The sequence below is a fragment of the Lagenorhynchus albirostris genome, chromosome 1, assembly GCF_949774975.1.
Source record: "Lagenorhynchus albirostris chromosome 1, mLagAlb1.1, whole genome shotgun sequence".
Classification (NCBI taxonomy): Eukaryota; Metazoa; Chordata; class Mammalia; order Artiodactyla; family Delphinidae; genus Lagenorhynchus; species Lagenorhynchus albirostris.
Window position 1 is genome coordinate 22,538,403 of NC_083095.1, and position 23,953 is coordinate 22,562,355.

At 36.8% G+C, this 23,953-nt stretch overlaps 1 protein-coding gene across 1 annotated transcript in view; it reads left to right on the top strand.

Moving 5' to 3' along the window:
- CEP128 (centrosomal protein 128) overlaps positions 1–23,953 on the top strand; it is a 424,502-nt gene that overhangs the window by 330,320 nt on the left and 70,229 nt on the right. Inside the window, exon 20 of the mRNA XM_060166154.1 lies at positions 17,934–17,983. Within this exon, the coding sequence (XP_060022137.1) occupies positions 17,934–17,983 (50 nt within the window). The remainder of the gene's footprint in view (positions 1–17,933; positions 17,984–23,953) is intronic.

A 23,953-nucleotide genomic window follows, 5' to 3' on the forward strand; every position in this document is an offset into this window, starting at 1 on the left:
TAACTTTTGGGGAAAAAAAAATGAGTCATGCTTAGCCCTTCCCAATTACATAATATTTACTTATCCAAATGCTTTACCAAGTTTAAAATATCTCAGCCTTATGTTTGAAATTACATATAACAAATATTTGATTATGTAGTTTTTTTTGAAAATGAAGGCTTTCATGTAGAAATTTGTGATCTTACAGTCTTTGCAGTAGTATAATATGTCACCAGTATTCTCAAGTCATAATTCAGAAATCTCTCAAATCTCAAAACCCGGAATAATTTAGTTTTTAATATAAATTTATCATATACACTCATTTAGTCAATATTCATTACTTGTTTATTGGGTTCCAGGTACTGTATTGAATAAGTGCAAAGAGACCCTTTGCAGTTCCTGAAGTCTTCAGGAAATGGGGAAGGAGGAACAGATAAATAAGGAGACCATTATTATTTTTAAAAATAGTGTGGAAATGCCATATTAAAGCAAAGCACAGGGTAGTGATTGTGAGAGCAATTACTAAGGGTATCTAACCCCAAATGGGAAAGCTTTGCTGGATTCTGAAGGACAACTAGGAGTTAGTCAGGGTAAATGGAATAGATAGTGTACTCCAGGCAGAAGAAATAGAGTAGGATTTAGAGGTTGAAGGGAGAATCCTACATTTTAGAACTGCAAATACTTTTAGTATGACCAGAATTTAGAATACGAAAATGAGTGGTGAAAGATAAAACTGGAAAATTAAACAAAGAACAGTCCATAAAGGGAATGTGTATTATATTCTAAAACCACTGGGAAGTGATTAAGATATTTTAAGCAACATTAGGTTGGTGTTAGAGGAAAATGAAGATGTGAAATGAGATGTAATCTGTGCTATATAATAAAGTTCAATTTTATGTTAGTAGGAAAGCTAGAATTAGATTCAGTTATTCAACAAGTTATTTACTGAGTACCTACTATGTGCCTGGCAGTGCTCTAGGTGCTTGAGATACTTGAGTGACCTGAACAAACAAAATCACTGTTTTCGTGGTGCTTCCTTCTCGTGGAGGGGAAAAGGCAACAGTTAAACAAATATACAAATCATGTTCCACGTGTCAAAAAGTACTGAGAAGAAAATAAAAGCAGCATAAGTTAGACAGAATGGATGTGTGTACCCTTTTATATCTTTTTAGTTCAGGGAAGTCCTTTCTGGTATGGTGATATTTGAGCAGGGACTTAAATGCAATCAAGGAGTGAATGGGAAGTTTGTTCTAGGCAGAAGACTCATTGTTCTTGGTGAAGACCCTGTGGCAGTGATTAATGGCATATTCCCAGAAGAGCAGGGAAGCAAGTAGGACTAGAGCTGAGACTGCAAAGAAGAGAGTTGCAATAGATAAGAGCAGCAAGGGAACCGATGGAGGTGGTGACAGGATGGTCGCATATGTGCAGACAGAATTGAAAACTGAAATCTACTTTAGGAAAAGCAGGGAAAAGCTACTGGAATAGTAGTCCTCCCCATGTATCTATTCTTTTTTTCCTCACTCTATCTTCTTCTTCCTCGTTCTCTAATTTTGTGTTACTTTGTTTACCCTGGTCATACTTATTGTGCAGCTTCAATCTTTTCTTAGTATATGCTTATTTTCTTTAGGGTACACATTTATTTTGAAAGTGAGCTGTATGTTTGTCTTTAGATACATAGCCTTTGATGTTCATAAATGTTGTATATATAAAATGTGCACGTATTTTGTATATAGTATATATATCAATATCAAATCAAGGCAGGAGTATAGAGAGTACTGTTTTAGATCTTCTCTTAGACCAGGGAAGTTCTCTCTGACAAGGTGACATTTGAACAGAGGTCATATATATGTAATAACATGGTGTTCAAGAGCCAGGCTATCCTGTTCTCTGCACATATTTATAAATGAAAGTACCGGGGGAAAAGAGGACATTTTTTGAGAGTAGAACCCTTGAGGTTTGTTATAAACTGGTAGATCTGCCTAACCCCTAGGGATTAGACTACAAATGCAGTACATTCTGTTTCCCAAACAAAGATAGCAGTCTCTATTTTAGGGAATCTGAACAATGAACATTTTCCTTTCCTCTCCCTGTTTCATAAGCCTAAACTCCCTCCAGCCTGTCAGTTATGATTATGTACTGTTCCCAGCTAATGAAAATAAGAGAAGCTGCTGATGGAAAGAGGAATTTTAAAGACTCTTCCAGAAGTATTGTGGCAACATGAAATTGATTCAGTCAGGTTGCTGGTGGAATTCACAGAGCCTGGCTTTTTGACTATATCTGTAAGTCACCACCACCATCCAATTTCGGATCCACAGTTTTTGCATTTTATGGACCTCTTTTTCAGTCAAGATGCTGCAGATCCAAAAGCAAAAGAGGCAAAATGCCTCTATTACTGTTTAATGATCAACCCTAGTGGGAAAGGAAAAGCTGATTAAAATCTATGAAAATGAAATGATAAGCAGTACAGTGTGGCCAGTGTTAATACGACGATTTGTTAATGGGCTAGACAGTTGTAATCAGTATTAAAAATTACTTGAGACTCTTTTTATGTTTAGCAAAAGTCACTAATTAAAGGAAGCAATGACCTGTGAGATTATCCATGAAAACCATTTGCCATCTGAACATAACAACTAAGAAAACACTCATTTAAGATTTTTCTTTTCATGCCATAACCTTACATTGACAACTGTATTGGTTTACTTTCATTTTTCTATTGCTAGTTACTTCGGTATTTGTTGAATCCCTTTGTTTAAATGGGACACACATTTTTCATTCTCATGAATGGGAAGGGACTAAAACCACTAAAATCCTAATTCTCCCTATTCATGAACTAGGTTTGGTATACCTGACTGACCTTTAGAAGATCTGTATGATGCCTGGTTTGGGAGAAAGCTGTCCTTTGAGGACTTCCACAGCCTTTTTTTTTTTTTTTTTTTGCTGTGTCACTGACAAGAAAATAAACTGATATGACAACTGAAAATATTTGTGTTATATAGTTCATTTGTGTAAAAATCCATTTTGTGAAGTTTTTCTACTTCTAGGTAAAACAGTTGGTTTAATTTATTTGTTAGAATTTAAAAGAACTCTGAATAAGAAGATAGAGAAGAATTATTGTAATTGTGAGGATTTGAAGAACCAAAAGGGAAGATTTGTAATTATCTAAAAGTGTGTTTACCCTGGGTGTAAAAGAAAACAAATATATATTAGAGGTGAATGAGAATGAATTTGTCATGTGTCCTTATTATCTATAAATGGTCCTAACAATAAGAATAATTACTTAAACTAAGTGAAGAATCTCTTTGGGTTTTTAAAAAGTTTTGGGGGGGTTGATTGTCATCCATGTTGATTCTGAATAATTGTTACTCATCCAGATTGAGGCACTCAACTAAGAGACAACAGCTAACATTTAGAGACCATGCAGCAATCTACTAAAGTACATTGCTTAAACTTTCAGTGCTAGAGAGCTCTTTGCAATAATCTAGTCCACTCCCATTATTTTATTGACATCACTGTGGCCAAGAAAGATTAAGTGACCATTCTTACAAATCTAATTAGCTAACTAATAGCAGAGGAATAGCTAGAACCCAGGTCTCCTGACTCTCTCATTCTAATATTTTTTCACATACTGAGTAAACCATACCTCCTTTGGATGGGCTTGGTCAAAACTTAGCCATGATCCTCAACGTTACTGATTGGCCTGTATTATCATGGTTTTGCTATTGTCCTAATTTGCAAGTTATCCTGATTTCAGGTCTGACTTGATTCTTGACTTTTGCCAGAGGATACCTACTTTTGGAATAGGAAGCCCCAATTGTTTCAGAAGAATTAGAAGAGATAAAATATAGAGGAATAACATAAAGTGTAATGAAGTAAATTGTAGTTATAACTTCAGAATAATTATTTTGCAGTTACTATAATAGAATAAATAATAAAAGTAGAAACAAAGTACTTTGGGATACAGAAGCTAAAGCAATATCTTCAGGAATATGAGTGGGTATGGGATAGTTGGTGAAAGTCAACAGAGGATATTTGTTTTAGCTGGGATTTGAAGAATGGTTAGATATTTTCTAGTTAGTGAAGTCCAGGAAGGGTATTACAGTTAATGCAAGGAGATATTGCAGTGATGAGAGAAGACAATGGTCTTGGAAGTAAATTTGTAGACATATCCTTTATAAAGGACATATTAATGAGTTTGGACTTTATGTGTCTCAGCACGGGAAATACTAGATGTCTACATTTCATTATTCCCCCCACCCCATATCCATGGAGGACATCAAAACTGAATTTAAGAAACTTCTTTCTACTGAGCTTGGGCATATTGTTAGAATACTTGACCATACATGCTACAAGAAGCCATGACCAATCACTTTCAGCAGCACGAATAGAATCCAATACTATTAACAGTTCAGTACATTTTTGAATGGAGGGTGACATGGCATCTCTGTTTTAGATTCATAATTTGGAACAGTGTAGGGGAAGATTGAGTAAGAGGAGTCTGGGACTAGGGAACACAGGTAGGATGCTGTTGTAGTAATTCAGGTGAGAATTTCAAGATATGTTTTTGAAATGGAATGTATAGACCTTGAAGATATCATAGCTTTTCTGAAAATTTTTGTACTAATTTCCCCCCATCCATCCATTTTGGATTTAGTAAAACCTCAATTGCATGTTTCACAACATTTCACTATATTGATTCCCACTATATTGATTCCCACAAATTCCACTATGTTGGCTCCCACAAATTCAAATCAGTAAGAAAAGATTTAATTTCTAGTTTATAAGATATAGTGAAAGGGAGGCAGTAATGTTGTTGAGTCTCAGTCTTCAGAACAGAATACAATATTCAAGAGAATATTGATGTCTTTTATCCCATCAATGTGGACTTTTATCCAGTTATTTTCTTTCTTGCAAAAGAGGGGCTCTCTAATCATCAACACAATTTATATTCATAATTAATAGTAACAATAATTATAATTTGTACAGGTGTGATGAAATAATTATGATGATGATAATTACTATTACAGTTGAGCCTTGAGCAATGTGGGTGTTAGGGGTGCCAGCCTTCCACACAGTCAAAAATCTGCGTATAACTTTACATTCCGCCCTCCATATCTGCAGTTCCACATCCATGGATTTAACCAACCATGGATTGTGTAGTACTGTAGTATTGATGCAAGTTTCTTGAAAAAAAAATCTGTGTATAAGTGGACCTGCACAGTTCAAACCTGTGTAGTTCAAAGATCAAGTGTAATTGAAAAGTTAGGTATATTTCTTCTATAATCATTATAACAGTCCTAGAATGTTGGCATTTTTTGCCCCCATTTTAGACTGGAGGAAAGAAGAGTAGATGGATAAGATTATATATCCAAGTGACTGACACCAAAGCTTATACCCTATATTCCTTAGCATGTCCAACGTTTTTGTTCTTTCTTTTAGTAATAGTAGAGAGTTCAGCCATACACTTTGCTCTAGAAATATGGGTAATTGTAGTTGCCTAGAAAAGAGAAGATGGCTGTCTGGACTAGGGCAGTTGCAATGAGGATGGATAGATGGTAAAGGGCATGTTGAGGTATTGACCTCAAAACATAATTAGTTAATTAACTTTTAATATCCATTTTCTGTCATTTTATCTAAAGCCCTTCTGAATTTTTTAATTAAACTTTTTATTTCAAGGATACTTTTCTATTCACATGAAGTTGTGAGAATACTAAGAGATCCTATAATACATAAAGATCCCCTTACTCATTTTCCCCCAATAGAAATATCTTACAAAGCTATTGTATAGTATAACAACCAAAATAGTGACATTGATACAGTCAATATACAGAACATTTCCATCAACACCAAGATCCTTCATGCTGCCTTTTATAGCTACACCCACGTCTCTTCTTTCCCCACTTCATCCTTAACTTCTGGCCACCACTGATCTGTTCTCCATTTCTATAATCAGGTTCTCTATCTGTTCCATTGATCTATGTGTATATACTTCTATCAAGACCACACAGTCTTGATTACTGTAGCTCTGTAACAAGTCTAGAACTTGAATAAACTGATTTCACCCAGTTCGCTCATTTGTTTAAGCTGCTCTAGTTCCTTTACCTTTCCATACAGATTTTAGAATAACCTTGTCTTTAGCTACGAAAAAAATATTGCTGGGACTTTTATAGAAATTCTATTGAATTTTATATCAGTTTGGAGAGAATTGATATCTTTACAATGTGAGTCTTCCAGTCCATGAACATGGTATTTCTCATCATTGTTTTGCATATAAGTCCTTTATATGTTTTGTTAAATTTACACTTAAGTATTTCGCTTGGGAGGGGAGTCTTTTAAATTGGTATTTTAATTTTTAATTTTGGTTTCTGCCTGTTCATTCAAAGTATATTGAAATATAATCAATTTTTGTATTTTTATCTTGTATCCTGTGACTTTGCTGAGCTCACTTATTGATTTCAAGAGCTAGTTTTTGTCTGTTTGGGTTTTTGTTGTTGTTAGAGTCTTTGGGATTTTCTATGAAGACAATCATGTTATCTGCAAATAGGGACACTTATTTCTTTGTTTCCAATCTATATACTTTTCATTTCCTTTTCTTGCTTTTTGCATTGAAAAGATATTCCAATATCATGATGAATAAGAATTGTGAGACAGAACATTCTTGCCGTATTTCTGATCTTACAGGGAAAACATTTCATCTTTTATCATTAAATATGTTAGTTGTAGGTTTTTATAGATGCACTCTATCAAGTTGAGGAAGTTCTATATTTTTTCTGAAGTTTTTTTTAATCATGACTATATGATGAATTTTCTCAGATAATTTTTATGCATCAATTGATACAATTATGTGATTTTTTTTCTTCTTTAGCTTGTTAAAATGATGGATTACATTGATTGATTTTTGAATATTGAACCAACTTTGCATCCCTAGGAAAAAAAACCCAACTTGGTCATGATATATAATTCTTTTTATATGTTGTTAAATTTTATTTTCTAATATTTTGTTAGGGTTATTTGCATCTGTATTTAGAAGGGAGCTGCAGTTTTCTTTCTATTTCTTTTTTTAATTGTATATTTTTTGTAGCAAGGTGATATACTAGTTTGATAAAATGAATTAAAAAGTATTCCTTTTTTTCTATTTTCTGGGAGAGATTGTGTAAAATTGGTGCTAATTCTTTTTTAAACATTTGGTTGAATCCACCAGTGAAACCTTCTGGCCTGGAGATTTCTGGGAATTTTTGTATTATAAATATAATTTACTTAATACTTACAAGGTTATTCAAATTAGTTATTTCATATTGAGTAAGTTATGGTACCTTATATGTTTTAAGGAAGTGGTCCATTTCATCTGAGTTGTCAAATTTATATGTGAAGAGTTGCTCATAGTCTTCCCTTAATATCCTTTTTATATCTGCAAGATCTGTAGTGAAATCCCCTGTTTCATTACTGATGTCACATGCTCTTTCTCTCATCAATCTTGCTAAAGGTTTGTCAATTCTATTGAACTATGTAAGGAGCACCTCTTTGTTTCATTGATTTTTCTCTCTTGTTTTCCTATTCTCAATTTCATTGATTTCTATTGTTATCTTAATATTTTTTTCCTTTCACTGCTTGGGATTTATTTTGTAATTTTTTAGGTTCTTGAGGTGGGAGCATACAGTATTTATTCAAGACTTTTCTTCTTTTCTAATGTATGCATTATTTCTAAGATTTTCTCCTCTGCACTGCTTTGACTGTGTTCCATAATCTTTGACATGTTGTGTTTTCATTTTATTCAATTTATAATATTTTTATCTCCCTTGAGACATTCTCTTTGACCCATGCTTTATTTAGAAGTGTTTAGTTTCCACGTGTTTTCCCTGTTATATTTATGCTTATATATATCCTTGGCATATGCTTATATATATCTTTGATGATCTTCTGTCTGATTGTAATACCAATTGTTGAGAGAAGGGTGTTGAGGTCTCCAATTCTAATTTTGAATTTTTTCTATTGTTCCTTTCAGTTATATAAGTTGGTAGATTAACCCTTTTTATCATTATATAATGTTCTTTTCTGTTTCTGATCATTTTCTTTGCTCTGGAATCTACTTTATCTTATATTAATATAATCATTCCTGCTTTTTTTCATTAATATTTACATGGTGTGTCTTCTTCCATTTTTTACTTTCATCCTGCCTGTATCATTACATTTGAAGTGACTTTCTTACAGACAGCATATAGTTGGGTCCATGGGCAACGTCATGGATTAATAGCCGAGTCATCATTAATCCAATCTGCCAACTTCTATCTTTTAAATGGTACATTTAGACCATTTTTATGTAATATAATTATTGATGTTATGACTTAATGTCTGCCATTTTTGTTTGTTTTCTGTGTTTTTTATTTCTCTGCCTTTTTTCTGTCTTCCTATGGGTTATTTGAGCATTTTTTAGAATTCCATTTTGATTTTTCAATTCTGTTTTTGAGTGCATCTCTTTGTATAGCTTTTTCAGTGGTTGTTCTAAACACTGCACTGCATATACATGGCTGTCAAAGTCTACTGGTATTGTCATTTTATCAGTTTGAATTGTAGAAGACTTTCTTCCTTCATGTTCTTTTGTCCTTCCTATTTATAATTTAATTGTCTTACATATTCCTCTATATGCCTTTAGAATCACATCATATCATGTTACATATTTTGTTTCAACTATCGAACATAATTTTAAAAGCTAAATAGGTGAAGGAAAATCTATTGGATTTATCCACATATTTGATTACTGTGCTCTTTCTTCCTGATCTTTTAAGATTCTTTTATCATTTCTTCTCTTTTTAGAGACTTTTCTTTAGTTGTTTTTTTTAGTGTAGGTCTGCTGACAACTAATTATCTTAATTTTTCTTCCTGAGAATGTCTTGAGTCCACCTTCATTCTAGAAGGATATTTTCACTGCATACAGGACTCTTGAGTTGTCATTTCTTTTTTTCAGCATTTAAAAATGTAATGACCTCCATGGATTATAATGAGAAATTAGCTAGCATTCTATTTCCCCCCTATAACTATGGTATCATTTATCTCTCATTGCTGTCAAGATTTGTTCTTTATGTTTGGTTTTCAGAACTTGGTCTGTATTTAGAATAGATTTAGGGTAGACCCAGGAGTCTGAAAGGCCTAGGAAGCTAGATCTAATTTACTAGTAGGTGCATCAAGAAACCAGCACAGGGCTTCCCTGGTGGCGCAGTGGTTGAGAGTCCGCCTGCCGATGCAGGGGACTCGGGTTTGTGCCCCGGTCCGGGAAGATCCCACATGCCATGGAGCTGCTGGGCCCGTGAGCCTGTGCTCCGCAACAGGAGAGGCCACAAGAGTGAGAAGCCCGCGTACCACAAAAATAAAAAATAAAAAAATAAAAAATAATTTAAAAAAAGAAACCAGCACAAACGTTTATAGTTTCTGTAAACAGGAGATGAACAAGTCAAATACCCAGAATTTCTATAGGCCCCAAAATACATACCCACTTGCACCTTATGAGTTTAGAACCTGAACAAAGTCCAAGATAAAGGAATTTAAATAAAAGCCAAAGTTTCCATTAGGTGATTGTAATTTAGAGATATTGTATGTAGGAAGGAACATGATTTTGTTCCTGGGTTTGAGCATATGAAACTTATTCTTGAAGTGGTGTTTATAATAGATCATAAACGTCTCTTGCTCATTTTGCTAATTGTCACATGCAGTCCTTTTGACCAAGATAGCCCTTAGACTGATTTAAGACAGGTTACTTGTTTCTTAATGAATATGTTCTTTTTCTGCTCTTATTGCTAATAGAAATGTTAAAAATCTTAATAGTTGATTGAATCGGAACTTTCAATCTATATCTTGTTGTTTCTTCATGCCAGAGCCAAGAATTAGGCAGAATGGGGTAGATTACTTTGTTGTTTTCTGTAGTATAGCAGTTTTGTGGAGAAGATGTTTTAAATCTCTGTAAAGTTGTCAAGATGGAAAGTTTCACCAGAAATGAACTGACATCAAATAAAACATGAGTACCTGTATTTGGATGTTTTACCACATACCTAAGACAGACAGTGGATTCTAAACCTTTCATTTATTAGACCATTTGGGCTCCATCTGTAGACCAGCATGTTGTTTCAGTGTCTGAGACAAACCACAGAGGATAGCCATACTTTTTGAATGTTATTCTTCATTTCAACCTGTGTGTTTTCTGTGGTCAGACCTTATGAGAAAGCTCTTAACTCATTGTGGTATATCCAGATATGAACCAGTGGGTGGCAGTAGATATGGCAGAGTTCTAAATAATGTAGCTACCAATTATGGATGGAATCTAAAAGCAGGATGCTTGAGGGCTTTTTTTGCTTATTTGTTTTAAAATGCAGGTGATTATTTTTCACACATTTTTCTGATTTTAGCAGGCATACTGAAGGGTAATTTTTTTAAAAAACCATATATATATATAAACTCTGACTAAGTACCAGACACTATTTTAAGTGTTTTACTTATGTTAATTTTAAACCAACACATTTTATTGTTTTTTGAGGTATTTCGTCTACTATAGAGTCATATTGTTATTCATTTATCCTATTTACGTTTACTAGTACAATAAAATAGGAAAAACATTGACTGGCAAATGTTATATTAAGCTGAGAAACTATTTAACTATTACCCATTCATTTAAACAGATTTTTTTGTTGTTGTTTTATGTTGTGAGATATTCTGTATGTTGTATGTTGAACACATCTTGCCAAAAACAACTGCTTTTTCAAGTGTCTAGGTATTTGCTTTCCATCAAAGCCACATCTTTTGATGTTATCTCCTAGAGGTGAGGAATTTTATTGTGCACAGCTGTTAACTGTAGGTCTTCTCATAGATTGCTGATGTTACACAAGTGCTTTAGCAAAATTTACTTTTAGTTTGGGGAGGCATTGGAAAATGTATAGGCATTCACGGTAGGGCTTGAAATACTATGTCGTTTCAGTAGAAACCTTGAAAGGCAAAGGAAGGTAGTCACTGTTTTATGAAACAAAGTATCGGACCCTGATCCAGTTCAGAAGCCCTAGGCTCAGGTTCACATACTTGTATCTACTAGTTATGTGATGTCGCTAGAGGCTTTTAATCTCTCGGAATTCAGTCCTCATCTACAAGATGTGAGAAGGTGGGATTAGATCAGTGGTTTTCAATCAGCACAGTGTGGAGCTTAATTGCCCCACCACGGCACCACAGGGGTTGACCCCAGGATAGGAGGGAAGTCCAGTGGTCTGGCCTCCAGGCCCTTCACTTCTGCTTCCACCAAAGCAGCTTTCTTAATTGTTTATTCATAATATACACTTGAAAGTGTGTGTGATTTCACTTGTAAGGCAGAATTCTACTTCTTTTTTTTAAAAAAACTGAAAACCTTGGCATTAGGTTATTTCAGCGGTCCCTTCTGTCCCCAAAATGTCAGTAATCCTAAATAACTAGAGAGCCAGGAAAGGAAAAGAGAAATCAACCATTGTCTTCAGCATGTAGATAAAATCTGGAGTATCTAGTATGTAACTGTGGGATGCTAGGTCCATCGTTTATGACCTTTTAAGGGTTGTAGTGCGCTCTTTAATTTGGTTAATTTGTTAATTTCATTATATTGCGACCGCCACCCGCAAAGAGGAATGGCACAAATTTACTTTTTAAAAAGTATTGCATTCTTTTGAGAATTTACATTATCTCTTGTTTTCACTGAATGTCAGGACACATAGAGTAGCATTGAAAAGGTGCACTGAATTACTAAGTGAAGATACAGGAGCCAGAGACTAAATGCTTTTCCCTAAACCTCAGTCACTAATTCACCATATTCTTCTGCCAGTGCTACTGTGTCCGGTGCTGTTGTTATAAATGTTGCGGAGTCTGAAACCCTTGTTTCTATAACTTTCTCTTCATTACCAGCTGGGCTGACTTATAATAAGGATGAGATATTTTATAGTAAAAGAGAAGAAAAGAAACACTACTCCTTTCTAAACATGATTGCCAACCTTTCTGTGAAGGGTCAAGTTGCTAGATGAGTGTATTGGTTATGCCCACCTGAACGTGATTCTCCTTTTAAAAGCAAATAAACAAACAACCTATCTGTTTCCTTGGCTACTAGGAACCAGAATCAACATAAAAAGTGTCAAACCTCCTTAAATAGCCAGACCACTAGTTGCGAAGGAAGTGGTGGAGACAGTCTTAGCCAAAAACATGATCATGATGTATTACCCTGCATGTGCCAGAGAAATGCAACGTGGAACAAAACAAAACAAAACAACAGGATTCTCCAGTTCTCATCCATGATGTCCTGCTTTTTTAAGTGGGACTTTTTCCCTCCTCTAATAACCATATGTCATAATGAGTTAGTATCAGCTCTTTTAAACTGGCTAGAGCCTGTCCAAGGAAAATACACAGAATGGTTGCCCTTTTCACCAAAAATATCTTTCATTTACTAATGTTGATGGAAGCACATTTAGCCACAGCAATTTGCATGGCAGTTGAATTCTGTTTGTGTAGAACAGCAAACCAGAGAATAATAAGGCAAAACATGAACATGCCAGTGCTGAGCAAGGGAGCAGAGCAGCCCTTCAGCTTTTTCCATGCCGATCGTTTGTTCTGATGCTGGAAGAACAAACAGCAAGTTTACTCATTATATCCAGATGCACTCATCACACTCAGGTGTCACAGCATTATGTAACGTCAACTGTCCAGAGGTCTCACCTGTGGACAGGTTCTCTCATCCTGTGTCTGTCTGCAGTAGAGTAGTCACTCCTCAGTGATGCCCAGTAGCCATATTTCATCAGCACAGGTTGATGACCTTGTTAATCATCCCAAATGCATGTAATTGAACAATGCACTTAACAAGTGAGCCATTGCATAGAGAAGTGATGTAGGCAGAGAAAGGTATTTGGGGGGATCCAAGTTAAGTAGCAAAGGTAGATAAGCAGTGGTTAGGGAGGCTATGGCTATAAAGACATCAAAGCCCTGGTTGTTGACATCAGTGAACTCCTAAGGTAAGTGAGAGGATTACAAATGTGTGCATTTAAAAAATAACCATATGAAGAAAGGTATAATAAGTACTGAGTGGTACCAAAGAGAGCATGATATGATAGATGGGGTAGGAAAACAGGAGAGCAAAGCTCTAGTTGCATCTCTAGCACTAACTAGGTAATTGCAGGCAAACCATTTGCCTTCTTTGAGCTTCATGTCTTCATCTATTTATTGCAGAATGAAATGTTTCACTGTGGAATAGAAAGTTCTTGCTAACTCTAAGTTCTCCAAGTTTCTGCATAGAGATAAGGTTCAATACAGCCACATCCCCAGAGACTTTTAGAAATGACAGCAATCCAACTACCGCTACTAAAGAAAAAAAATAGTGTTAGAAGTTCAGGAGTTACATGGACTTCAGATAAGGGTGTATCTGTCCTGAACCAGCTCTCTGTTTCTTGGCTCTGCTTTCTTCTTTACCAGCTTCATTGTTGTACAAGTTCCTTTGACATAGTAGAAAATAGAGCCTTGAAAGCTCCAGGCTCATATAAGCTTGCAGCTTCAGAAGGAGATATTCTTTCCTGGTATCCATGTCACTGCTGGCCTTGCTTAGCTTATATGTGCAGGGAGGTAGGGTGCTCTAATTGGCCATTCTGGGTCGTGACCTACTTTTGTGGCCAAAGAAGTTAACCCCTTGACTGAAAGTTCACAGGAATCACATGGAAAAGAAGAACATGAAGTTCTCAAAGGGGAGGGATGTGACATGGAGACCAAAACAAAAACAAGTGTCTACTTATACTCTTGATATAAGCTGGGATGAGAGTCAGTGGGGGTGAACAGAAGGGGATTTTGTATTTTAAATATCAATTATAGGAATTCCTTGGCAGTTTTTGTTCAGCCATTCAAAATCAAGCATCGCTATTGGTATCAGCTTTTTGGAAGAGCAGCATGACCTTTATGTATTTGAAGAAAACTGAGAACATGATTTTTAAATTGCAGTAATTCTGTGAAGTTCTGAGGGTAGACTGAACTCCTTTACATATATATTTTATCAAATGTGTGAGTTGAGTTTGGCTGTATAAGAGATCCAGTACCCATTATTTATCCAGTTAAGTTTTAGCTAAGGGGTTTGGTGTTTGCCATACCAGGTTGACTCTGGAGGAACTAGATCAGTTTTCTTTAATGGTTGATAGACCCCACTCTCCACCATTCCAGCTCCACTGTATCATTAAGCAATGCAATTACAAGGGGGCTCAGCTCCGAGAACCTCCTAATATCCAAAGTGGAACAAAATGGCCACGCCCACATAGAGACACAGTAGTGATCTTGTATCTCACAAGTACTTATTTTTTAATTTAAATTTTTAAAATTGGAGTTTAATTGACATAGAATATTGTATTATTTTCAGGTGTACAACTTAGTGATTTGACATTTATATACATTACAAATTGATCACCACTATAAGTCTAGTAAACATCTGTCATCAGGCAAAGCTATTGTAATTTTATTGACAGTATTCCCTATACAGTACATTACATCCCTGTGACTTGCATGTTTTATAACTGGAATTTTGTGCCTCTTAATCCCCTTTACCTATTTCACCCAACCCCATCCCCCTACCCCCAGGGACCACCAGTTTGTTCTCTGTATTGATGAGTCTGTTTCTGTTTTGTTTTGGGGTTTTTTTGGTATGTTTTAGTTTTGTTTTGTTTTTTAGATTCCACATAAAAGTGAAATAATACAGTATTTGTCTTCCTCTCTCTGACTCATTTCACTTAACATAATACCCTCTAGGTCCATCTGTGTTGTTACAAATGGCAAGATTTCGTTCTTTATGGCTGAGTAATATTTCATTGTATACATGTGCCACATCTTCTTTATTCATTCATGGACACTTTCTTACACCATATACAAAAATAAACTCAAAATGGATTAAAGACTTTATAAGACCTGAAACCATAAGACTCCTAGAAGAAAACATAGGCAGTAAGCTCTTTGACATCAGTCTTAGCGATATTTTTTGGATCTGTCTCCTCAGGCAAGGGCAACAAAGGCAAAAATAAACAAAATGGGACTACATCCAACTGAAAAGCTTTTGCACAGCAAAGGAAACCATCAACAAAACAAAAAGGCAACCCCCTGTGTGGGAGAAGATATTTGCAAATGATATGTCCAATAAGGAGTTAATATCCAAATTATATAAAGAACTCACACAACTCAATTTCAAAAAAACAAACAGTCTGATTTAAAAAATGGGCAGTGGAGCTGAATAGACATTTTTCCAAGGGAGACATACAGATGGCCAACATACACATAAAAAGATGCTCAACATCACTAATCATCAGGGAATGCAAATCAAACCATAATGAGATACCACCTCACACTTGTTAGAATGGATATTATCAAGAAGACAACAAAAACAAATGTTGGCGAGGATGTGGAGAAAAGGGAACGCTTGTGCACTGTTGGTGGGAATGTAAGTTGGTGCAGCCATTATGGAAAATGGTTTGGAGGTTCCTCAAAAAATTAAAACTAGAACTACCACATGATCCAGCAATTCCCCTTCTGGGTATTTATCTGAAGAAAATGAAAACACTAAATTCAAAAAGATATATGCACCCCCGTGTTTACTGAAGCATTATTTACGATAGCCAAGATATTGAAGTAATTTATGTCTCACAAATATTGAAAAGAGTTCTACTGAAGATAGAATTACTAAAACTGGCTGTTGTTTTGGCCTGTCTGATATCCATACCTCCTCCTTTTGTTAATAGTACCCTGATGTTTGGAAACAGTCCTTTCTGTTCTTCATCCAATCCTTTTGGGATTATCAGTGAAAGTGCTTCATACTTTCCCCTGGCCAAGCAGTAGGCAAAAGATCTAAGCTAGTCTCATTAGCTCTTCTCTTTATGGAATTTCATTTTGAGTGGAGTAATGCACAGATTAGTGTTACCCAGTATAAAATGCCCATTAGTTCATGCTACCTTCATCCCTACACCCCCAGACCAGTTGTCACTCTCTCCAGAGTCTGAATCCACTTTCCTGTTATCTATTGTTACTAGATGTATTGTATTGATAAGTTACTCTTACATCCTTCTAATAAATTCTGAATGCTTGCTATTCAGTTAGCAGCTGGTTGCTATCAGTTAGCAAGTGCTGTGTACCAAAGCATCCCCCAATTCCATTTATTCCATAGGTCATGATTCTCTGAGTTGAAGTCGGTACTGGGCTCAGTTGGGCAGTTTGACTGGTCTCAGTTGGGCTCCCATCTGAGTCATCCATGCTTCTGGGCATTTGCAGGCTACCAGTTGGGGCAACCTGCAGGGTTTCAGGGGTGGAAAGAATACTGGACCATATGTCTCTTGTCATCTGGCAGGCTGTCCTGGGCTTGTTCAAATGGTGGTGAAAGAGTTCCAAGTGGAAAAGTGAAAATGCATGAGGCCTTTTGGAACCCTTATTGCAGATTGGCACAGAATTGCTTCTGCTGTATTCTATTTACCAAATCAAGTAAGGAGGCAAGCCTAGATGCAAGATACATGTGACCTCTCTTGATGGAAGTAGTTACAATGTCGCAATGCAATTGAGTAAGGATGCAGAAAGAGGAATGATTGAGGGCACTTAATTTACCACACCCCAAGTTGCTTTCTGTACCATATAGCTAAAAATCCTGATGTGCCAACAAAAAACACTTTAAAAATACACCCTAATACATTGGCATGCTCCTGTAACTTTCTTGATATAACTCTGAGTATGGGTGTTTGGGGAGCCAACATCAGCCGGCTACAGATAGCAAAAACGAACTTTCATCCTTAATCCCAGTACCCTGTGTCTTGAGGGGACTGCTTGCCACTCCTCTGTATTTCTCTTAGCTGTGCAATCTCAAAGGGCCATCACCATCAATTATATCATCTACCAGGTCTCCTGAAGTTTCAGGATATTGCCTGTCCAGTTATGACATATACCAGCATGACTTGGTTACCCAGTATATTACTGCTTCCCGCTCCATCTAGTAGCACTTGCTAAAAACATTTGCATTTGCCTTTCTGGGGTACATATTGAATTTCTGTACATTATATTTTCCTTTTATGCAGCACAGCCTCTTGGTAAGCTATATCAATCACAGGGTAAGGCAAATGCTAATGTTAATGTGCGCTGCTGTAGGTATTTCTTGCCAGTTTTCATCCAAGTTCTAACTCAGCCCAGCCCTCTTTAGGTTTGTGAGATCTAATAAGATCATAGCGCAAGGTGGTATAGCTGCAGGCAGAAAATTCTGCTTGCCAAATTCATTTTCCTTTATAGCAAGTTCATAAATTAGTCTAGGGCACTGAGATACCATGGTTATACGCATGCATTTAGACAGAACTCTCTTCCAGCCACTAATTTCTCTGAGATGGTGCCAGACAGTTGGTCAGATGTAGCATCAATGCTTCCCACCCTCTCAGTGTGAAATGATAATTAATATGAGTTTACAGTTAAGGTGGTGTTCTACGTCCATTAACCACACCCATTATTCCAGGGTGTTTTAATTTGGTTAAAAAATTGACTCTGGAGGTGGAACTTGGCTTGGGAGCTTATTTTAAGAGCGAATGGTTTGTTTCTATTTTTTTCTTTCAAACGAAAAAAGGTTTTTTTTTTAAAGAAAATTTTGTGTTGCTTTTGAGTTACATAAGCATTAGGCCAGATTTCTAAAACATTGGTATGATTTTGGATTTGTAATTGAGTTGGTCTCATTTTCTGGTATCGCCACCAGACCTAGGACCTCCCAGGGCTTCTTAGCTAGCTTAGGTTTGGCAGAATCCAGATCTCTACCGCATGTCACCAGTTGGGATCAGAGGGCATTTCTTTCATGTTGCTTCTTATACTTAAATATATCAAATTCTCTTTCCGGACAACGGTTTATACAAGCTACTGACTGAATCGAGTTTGAAAGTAAGAGGCAATGCATTTTGACATTGTATTTTGATGGATATTTTACTTTCTTATTATAGATCTGCTGGAGGAGACTCACAGAAAAGATGAAGAAATGGAATCTCTGCAGGTAAAGTAAATTCTCCAATAGGGCAGGTATCTTTGGTTTAAACATTTGTTTTTACTCTGTTAGCCTTCATTATTGTCACATTCAGACCACTAAGGCAAATGGAGTAAAAAAATAAATAAATAAAAAGATCTTTGAAACCCAAGTTGGAATTTGCTTCATTTTGGAAGTGTTTGAGAACATTTATAATCTCTGAAAGCAGGAAGCCAACTCAGTCTCTGTGCTACTCTTGAAAGGAACCTTTATTCCCTGGTATAGCTTAGTAGGAACTGCAGCATTAGGAAATGAAAGCAACATCTTTACAAAGTCCTTTCTCCAAAAGCAGGGCTAATGAATGAGGATGAATTCATGGAATCTACATTTTCAAGTGAAGATCAAAAGTATTCTGACTCCATGAATACCATCTACTAATGACCAACCAACAATATTAACACATATATTGAGCTTATCCTTGTATGCCTCTCCTTTCACTATGGATGTATACACATTTCTTGGACTGGAAAATTGTGTTTGAAAGATTGCACTGGAGTTTTAACTGACATTTCCATGGTATGAGCAATTGATGTTAACTTGACATCTGACAGAAGTTCTCTCTTCCTTTTACATTGGGCTAGCTTACAAATGGGTAACTGGAGTGTCTATCTTTATTAGGGGAAACAAAATCAGTTATACTCACATGACAGAACCAATTCACTTAACGTCACAATGGGGATTAAGAACAGTAAATACTTTGGACATTTAAAGTTCTTCCTGGGCCTGGAGCTGCAAGGCAAGACTGGAGAGTGATATAATGAGCTGGCTTGAGTGCTTTAGAGGTAGAGATGTTTGCTTCTGGTGAACAAAAGATGGGGTAAGCAAAGCTCAAAGAGCAAGAGAAATGTTCTTTAATTGGGGGTTCTTCTATTTGATGTTGTATCTGGTGAGAGAAAATTGTATAATTGAACTGAAGAATGATTAAGAGGAGTGTGTTCTGCATACCCAATAAAAGTAGCAAGTGTTAGCCACAATTTGTACAGGTTGGATTCTTTTAACATCTTGTGCTGTATTCAGGTATAAAAAGAAAGTTCAGGGCTTCCCTGGTGGCGCAGTGGTTAAGAGTCCGCCTGCCGATGCAGGGGACACGGGTTCGTGCCCTGGTCCGGGAAGATCCCACATGCCGCGGGGCGGCTGGGCCCGTGAGCCATGGCCGCTGGGCCTGCGCATCTGGAGCCTGTGCTCCGCAATGGGAGAGGCCACAACAGTGAGAGGCCCTGAAAAAAAAAAAGAAAAAAAAGAAAAAAAAGAAAGTTCAGTCTGGGGTTAGGAAAAAAATCTCAAGTGTATACTTGCCCTGTCTGTCTCTGAGAAATTAATGTCAGCAATGCTTATTGTTATAAAGAGCAAAGGTATATATGTGTACTAATCGTATATAGTGAGAAGGTGATTAAGGCTTTATTATGCATTTTGGTTATGCATTAAGTTTACCATTGGCCCCAGAATACCACAATGAGAATAAGCATATTTATTGAGTACTTAGTACATATCTGGCCTTTTGAAATGGCATCATAAACCTTTTTTTAGTTTATTTCTCTCACAGTATGAATGTTAGAACCAGAAATCCTGTTAAATGTAATAGCCTATGTTGTTTCTCGAGTATTTATTAAGTACTGGCAGCATTTTCTACCGAAATGTCCATTGAGTGCACTAGAATGCACCAGCCAACTAACTATGGATGTTTAAACCTAGAGTGTCCAACCTGATGTCCAAGAGCAGAAGAGTTCAACGTTTGCCCTTTGTAGTGGCAATTAGTGCCCAATACTAACACTGTTAAGAGCAAAGAAGGAGCTTACTACCTCTCAGAGTGTACAAGCGTGCAGGGACACATCACACAAAGCCTTGTATTTTAAAGACTAGAGGAAAATCCATCGAAAAGGGCCTCCATTCCTGAGTTTCCATATTCAACTATAAATATTACAGGTGATATTTTTGAGAAGATTATTAAAGTATATAGGTAGAAGTCTTACAATCACAAAATAGAACTTTGGGGAGAAAAAGAAAAAGTAGTTTTTAAAAAATTATAGCACTGGGCTTCCCTGGTGGCTCAGTGGTTGAGAGTCCGTCTGCTGATGCAGGGGACGTGGGTTCGTGCCCCGGTCCGGGACGGTCCCACATGCCGCGGAGGCCCGTAAGCCATGCCGCTGAGCCTGCACGTCCGGAGCCTGTGCTCCGCAACAGGAGAGGCCACAGCAGTGAGAGGCCCGCATACCGCAAAAACAAAAAACAAAACAAAACAAAAAGTTATAGCACTAAGTACTGGATATTGACCACTTTGAGTTTTAAATCTTGGCTCTGCTTATGATTCACTAGGTAACCTTGAGTAATTTTGCTGTGCCTATTTTCTTATCTGTAATATAAAATCGTAAAACTGTCTTCCAGAAGTGTTTAGTGTGCATTAGATTATCCCAGAAGGGAGAGCTAAATATTTCATTACAATTTACAGTGTTAGCAAATCCCCATGTATCCAAATTGAAGTCAATTTTATTTACTCATTATCATCATATAATTACGTATAACAGCCATTCTACATTTAATGTTATCCTCCTTAAGGGTAGGAGGTGTTTATTTATCTCTAAACACTTCCCAGTTCCTTTAAATAAAAGGTGCTCCATTTACTCATTGAACAAATATTTATTGAGTACCAGTTCTGTGCAAGGCACTGTACTGGGCAAGTTGCTTATGCTAGATAGTTTGTTGCCCTTTATACCAGAATTAATGAAAAAGAATTTTAAATAGATGTTTATAATAAAATATTAAAAAATGATATTAGAGAGGATGTATACATCATTGTGGGAACATATAACAGGACCTATCTTTGGTAGAGATACAGGTAGGTTGGGTGCAAGTACAGGGGGTTGAAGGTGGGTAGGTTGAGCAGGGGTGGAGTGGCAACCCAAGTTGGCTTCCCAAAGGAAGCCAGTATTTAAATGATAATCAGGAGTTAGCATTGGTGGGTTTGGAGTAAAGGTAAGTTTTAGGCAGTGCGAAGGATATGGGAATGCGTGAGGTAAAAGCATCAATTTCATGTTTAAGGAACTGAAAGAATTTCAGTGTGGTGGAGTATAGTGTCTGAGAGAGGAGAGGCAAGACAAGAGTTTGTAAGGTTAACAGAGGTCTAAAGAATCTCATAAAAGAGTTGGAATTTTACCTTTAGTATATGGGAAGCCAGTAAAGGGTTTGAAACAAGAGAACAATGTGATCAAATTTTCACTTTTAACAAATAACTGGCTATAAAGTCCAAAACCATTGGGGGCAGGCAAGATTGAAACCAGGGAGACCAATTAAGCAAGGGTTCGTGAGAATGTTGCCAAGAGATGACAGTGACTTGGATTGGGTGGTAGCAGAGTGTGTGAAGAGGAATGGGTGGTTTCTTAGTGTAATTTAGGACATAAACATTTAGGGAACTTTCAGATTGTTAGGGAGTATAAAGAAAGGAGTTAAGAATGACTCTTCGGTTTCTTGATTGGGCAACTTCATGGATGGCTGTGCTAGGTTATGAGATAAGAGGAAGTTGATTAGTTCAATTTTATGGTATTCTGAGTTTGGGCACCTTGAAACATCCAGGTGGCAATGTCCTATATTGAACTGGACATGCAGAATTTGGTGTCATCAGATCTGGTCTCTGTATCACATAGAGATGATACTAGAAGTCATAGGAGTAGGACTTCCCTGGTGGTCCAGTGGCAAAGAATCCGCCTTACGATGCAGGGGACAGGGGTTCGATCCCTGATCAGGGAACTATAGATCCCACATGCCACAGGGCAACTAAGCCCACGTGTCACAACAACTGAGCTCATGTGCCTCAACAAGAGAGCCCACATGCCGCAAACTACAGAGCCCACACGCCCTGGAGCCCGCACACCACAACTAGAGAGAAGCCCATGCACCACGATGAAGAGCCCGCATGCCTCAACGAAGATCCCGAGTGCCGCAACTAAGACCCGACACAGTCAAAAATAAATAATAAATAAATTTTAAAAAATAAATAAAAGTCATAGGAGCAATGAGAACTCCCAGGGAAGTATGTAGAATAAAGAAATGAAAACTTAACCCTGTGGAACACCAACACTTAAATAACAGGCTAAGGATGAAAATCCTGCAAAGGAGTCTAAGATCTAAAGAAAATAAATTCTAGAGAGCATAGTTTCATGAAGCTTAACAAATAATATTTCAAAGGGCAAATAATCAGTAAAGCTGAATAAATATTTGTTTAATCCTTGAATCCACTTAGCTAAGGGGTTTAGCTTTTAAAATAAAAATTTATTTTAAAATAAAAAATTGTAATTTCCTATCATATTTATGAAAAAAATCATTCACTTTTGTAAGTATCCACTAGGTAGCATAATGCCTTTCCATAGTAGGTACTCATTAAATTTCTGTTGACTAAACAAACAAATGAATGAACAAACAAATGAACCACCCTGCTGGTCTCTTATTTACACAGAACCTATTCCTGGTTCTCTTTAAGGTCTACCCATTAAAAAACAACCACCATCCCTGTCCTAGAGTTCATTTTTGTTTAAAAAACTGGGGGGCGACTTCCAAGTTCTGTCATTCCTGTACACATACATATACACACACACAAACACACACATACAGTTACTTTCACTCTCCCTCCTTCTCTGTATCCTGTTCTGCTCTCCCTCCCTCCATGAATGTAATATTGAAACAAAAGGTCAGTAAGTGAGTAATTTGTCACAGTGGTAGGAATCGGTGGGAACAGAAAAGGATAAAATGGCGAGGGTGGGGACAGCAGCAGAGAGGAGAGTGTTTTCAATCTTCAGAGGAATCACAAACAATGGAGACAAACATATTGGGTGATTTTTACAATACAGCTGGTAATTACCAAAATTCTTCACTGGAGCTTAACGTTGTCTGGCTTTGTGTGTGTGCGTGTGCGTGTGTGTGCGTGTGTGTGTGTGTGTGTGTGTGTGACATTCATTTGCAGTTACATTGTGCTGCTCTTCTTAAAAACAAAGTATTGTCTTTGACTATAAATGTGTGGCACAGTATCACAGTCCTATTTGCATATGGGTTTGAGGTACGTTGAAACAAGCAAATCCCTTCTTTAATCCGCTACAGATCAGCTGAAACATTTTAAATAGACACAAAAGATAATCCATTCTTCCTCACTTTAGTTGAAAAGTATTCAGTGACTGACACCTTACGTGTGATGGCTGCTAGTGGTAAGGTTGCTGTTGTTTTTATTTTTTAAATTTCCAGCCTACCTGGCTCACCTTTCACCAGTTTCTTGCTTTCCTCCCCCGTTTCACTTTGTGAACCCCAGAATGCAAAGCACACCAAAAAAGTATCATGCTTCGTTATGAAAAGCTTCAAAGTGCTACCTATGACAATCACTTAACAGAGTGTCTGGAATATACATGTGCCCCTCGTCTTCTTCTGACTTAGGTAATCTGGCTTTTGGTTTTATTTTAAATGAGATAAAAATAGATGATTATGAACACGATTTTTTCTATTCATTGTCCTCTTTTACTAGGCCATCTTTAGGTTATTTCGAGGCAGTATTCATATATATAAATTGGGGACAATAATATTGCTGACTTCATAAGACTGTTGAGAGGATTAACTATGGTTAGAAATGTATAAACCTTGGTATCTGGCAGGTCCTCCATAAATATGAATTCCACACGCGGACTATTTATTTGCACCTACTGTGTACCAGGCATGCTGCATGCTGGGCATTGAAACAGTAAACATCCTTGCCTTCATGAGACCTGCCCTCGTGGAGCCACTCCCTCACCGTCTCCTTGCCTCCCCTTTCCCCTCCCTCTTCCTCTCCTCTCTTCCTCTCTCTTCCACTAGGCAACCATGATTGTGCTAAAGGAAATGTTACATCTTTGGATAGCTACTAAATATAATGAAAAAGTGAAAAAAGTCACAATATGGCAGTAATGAAATTGACTATGTGGGCTACAT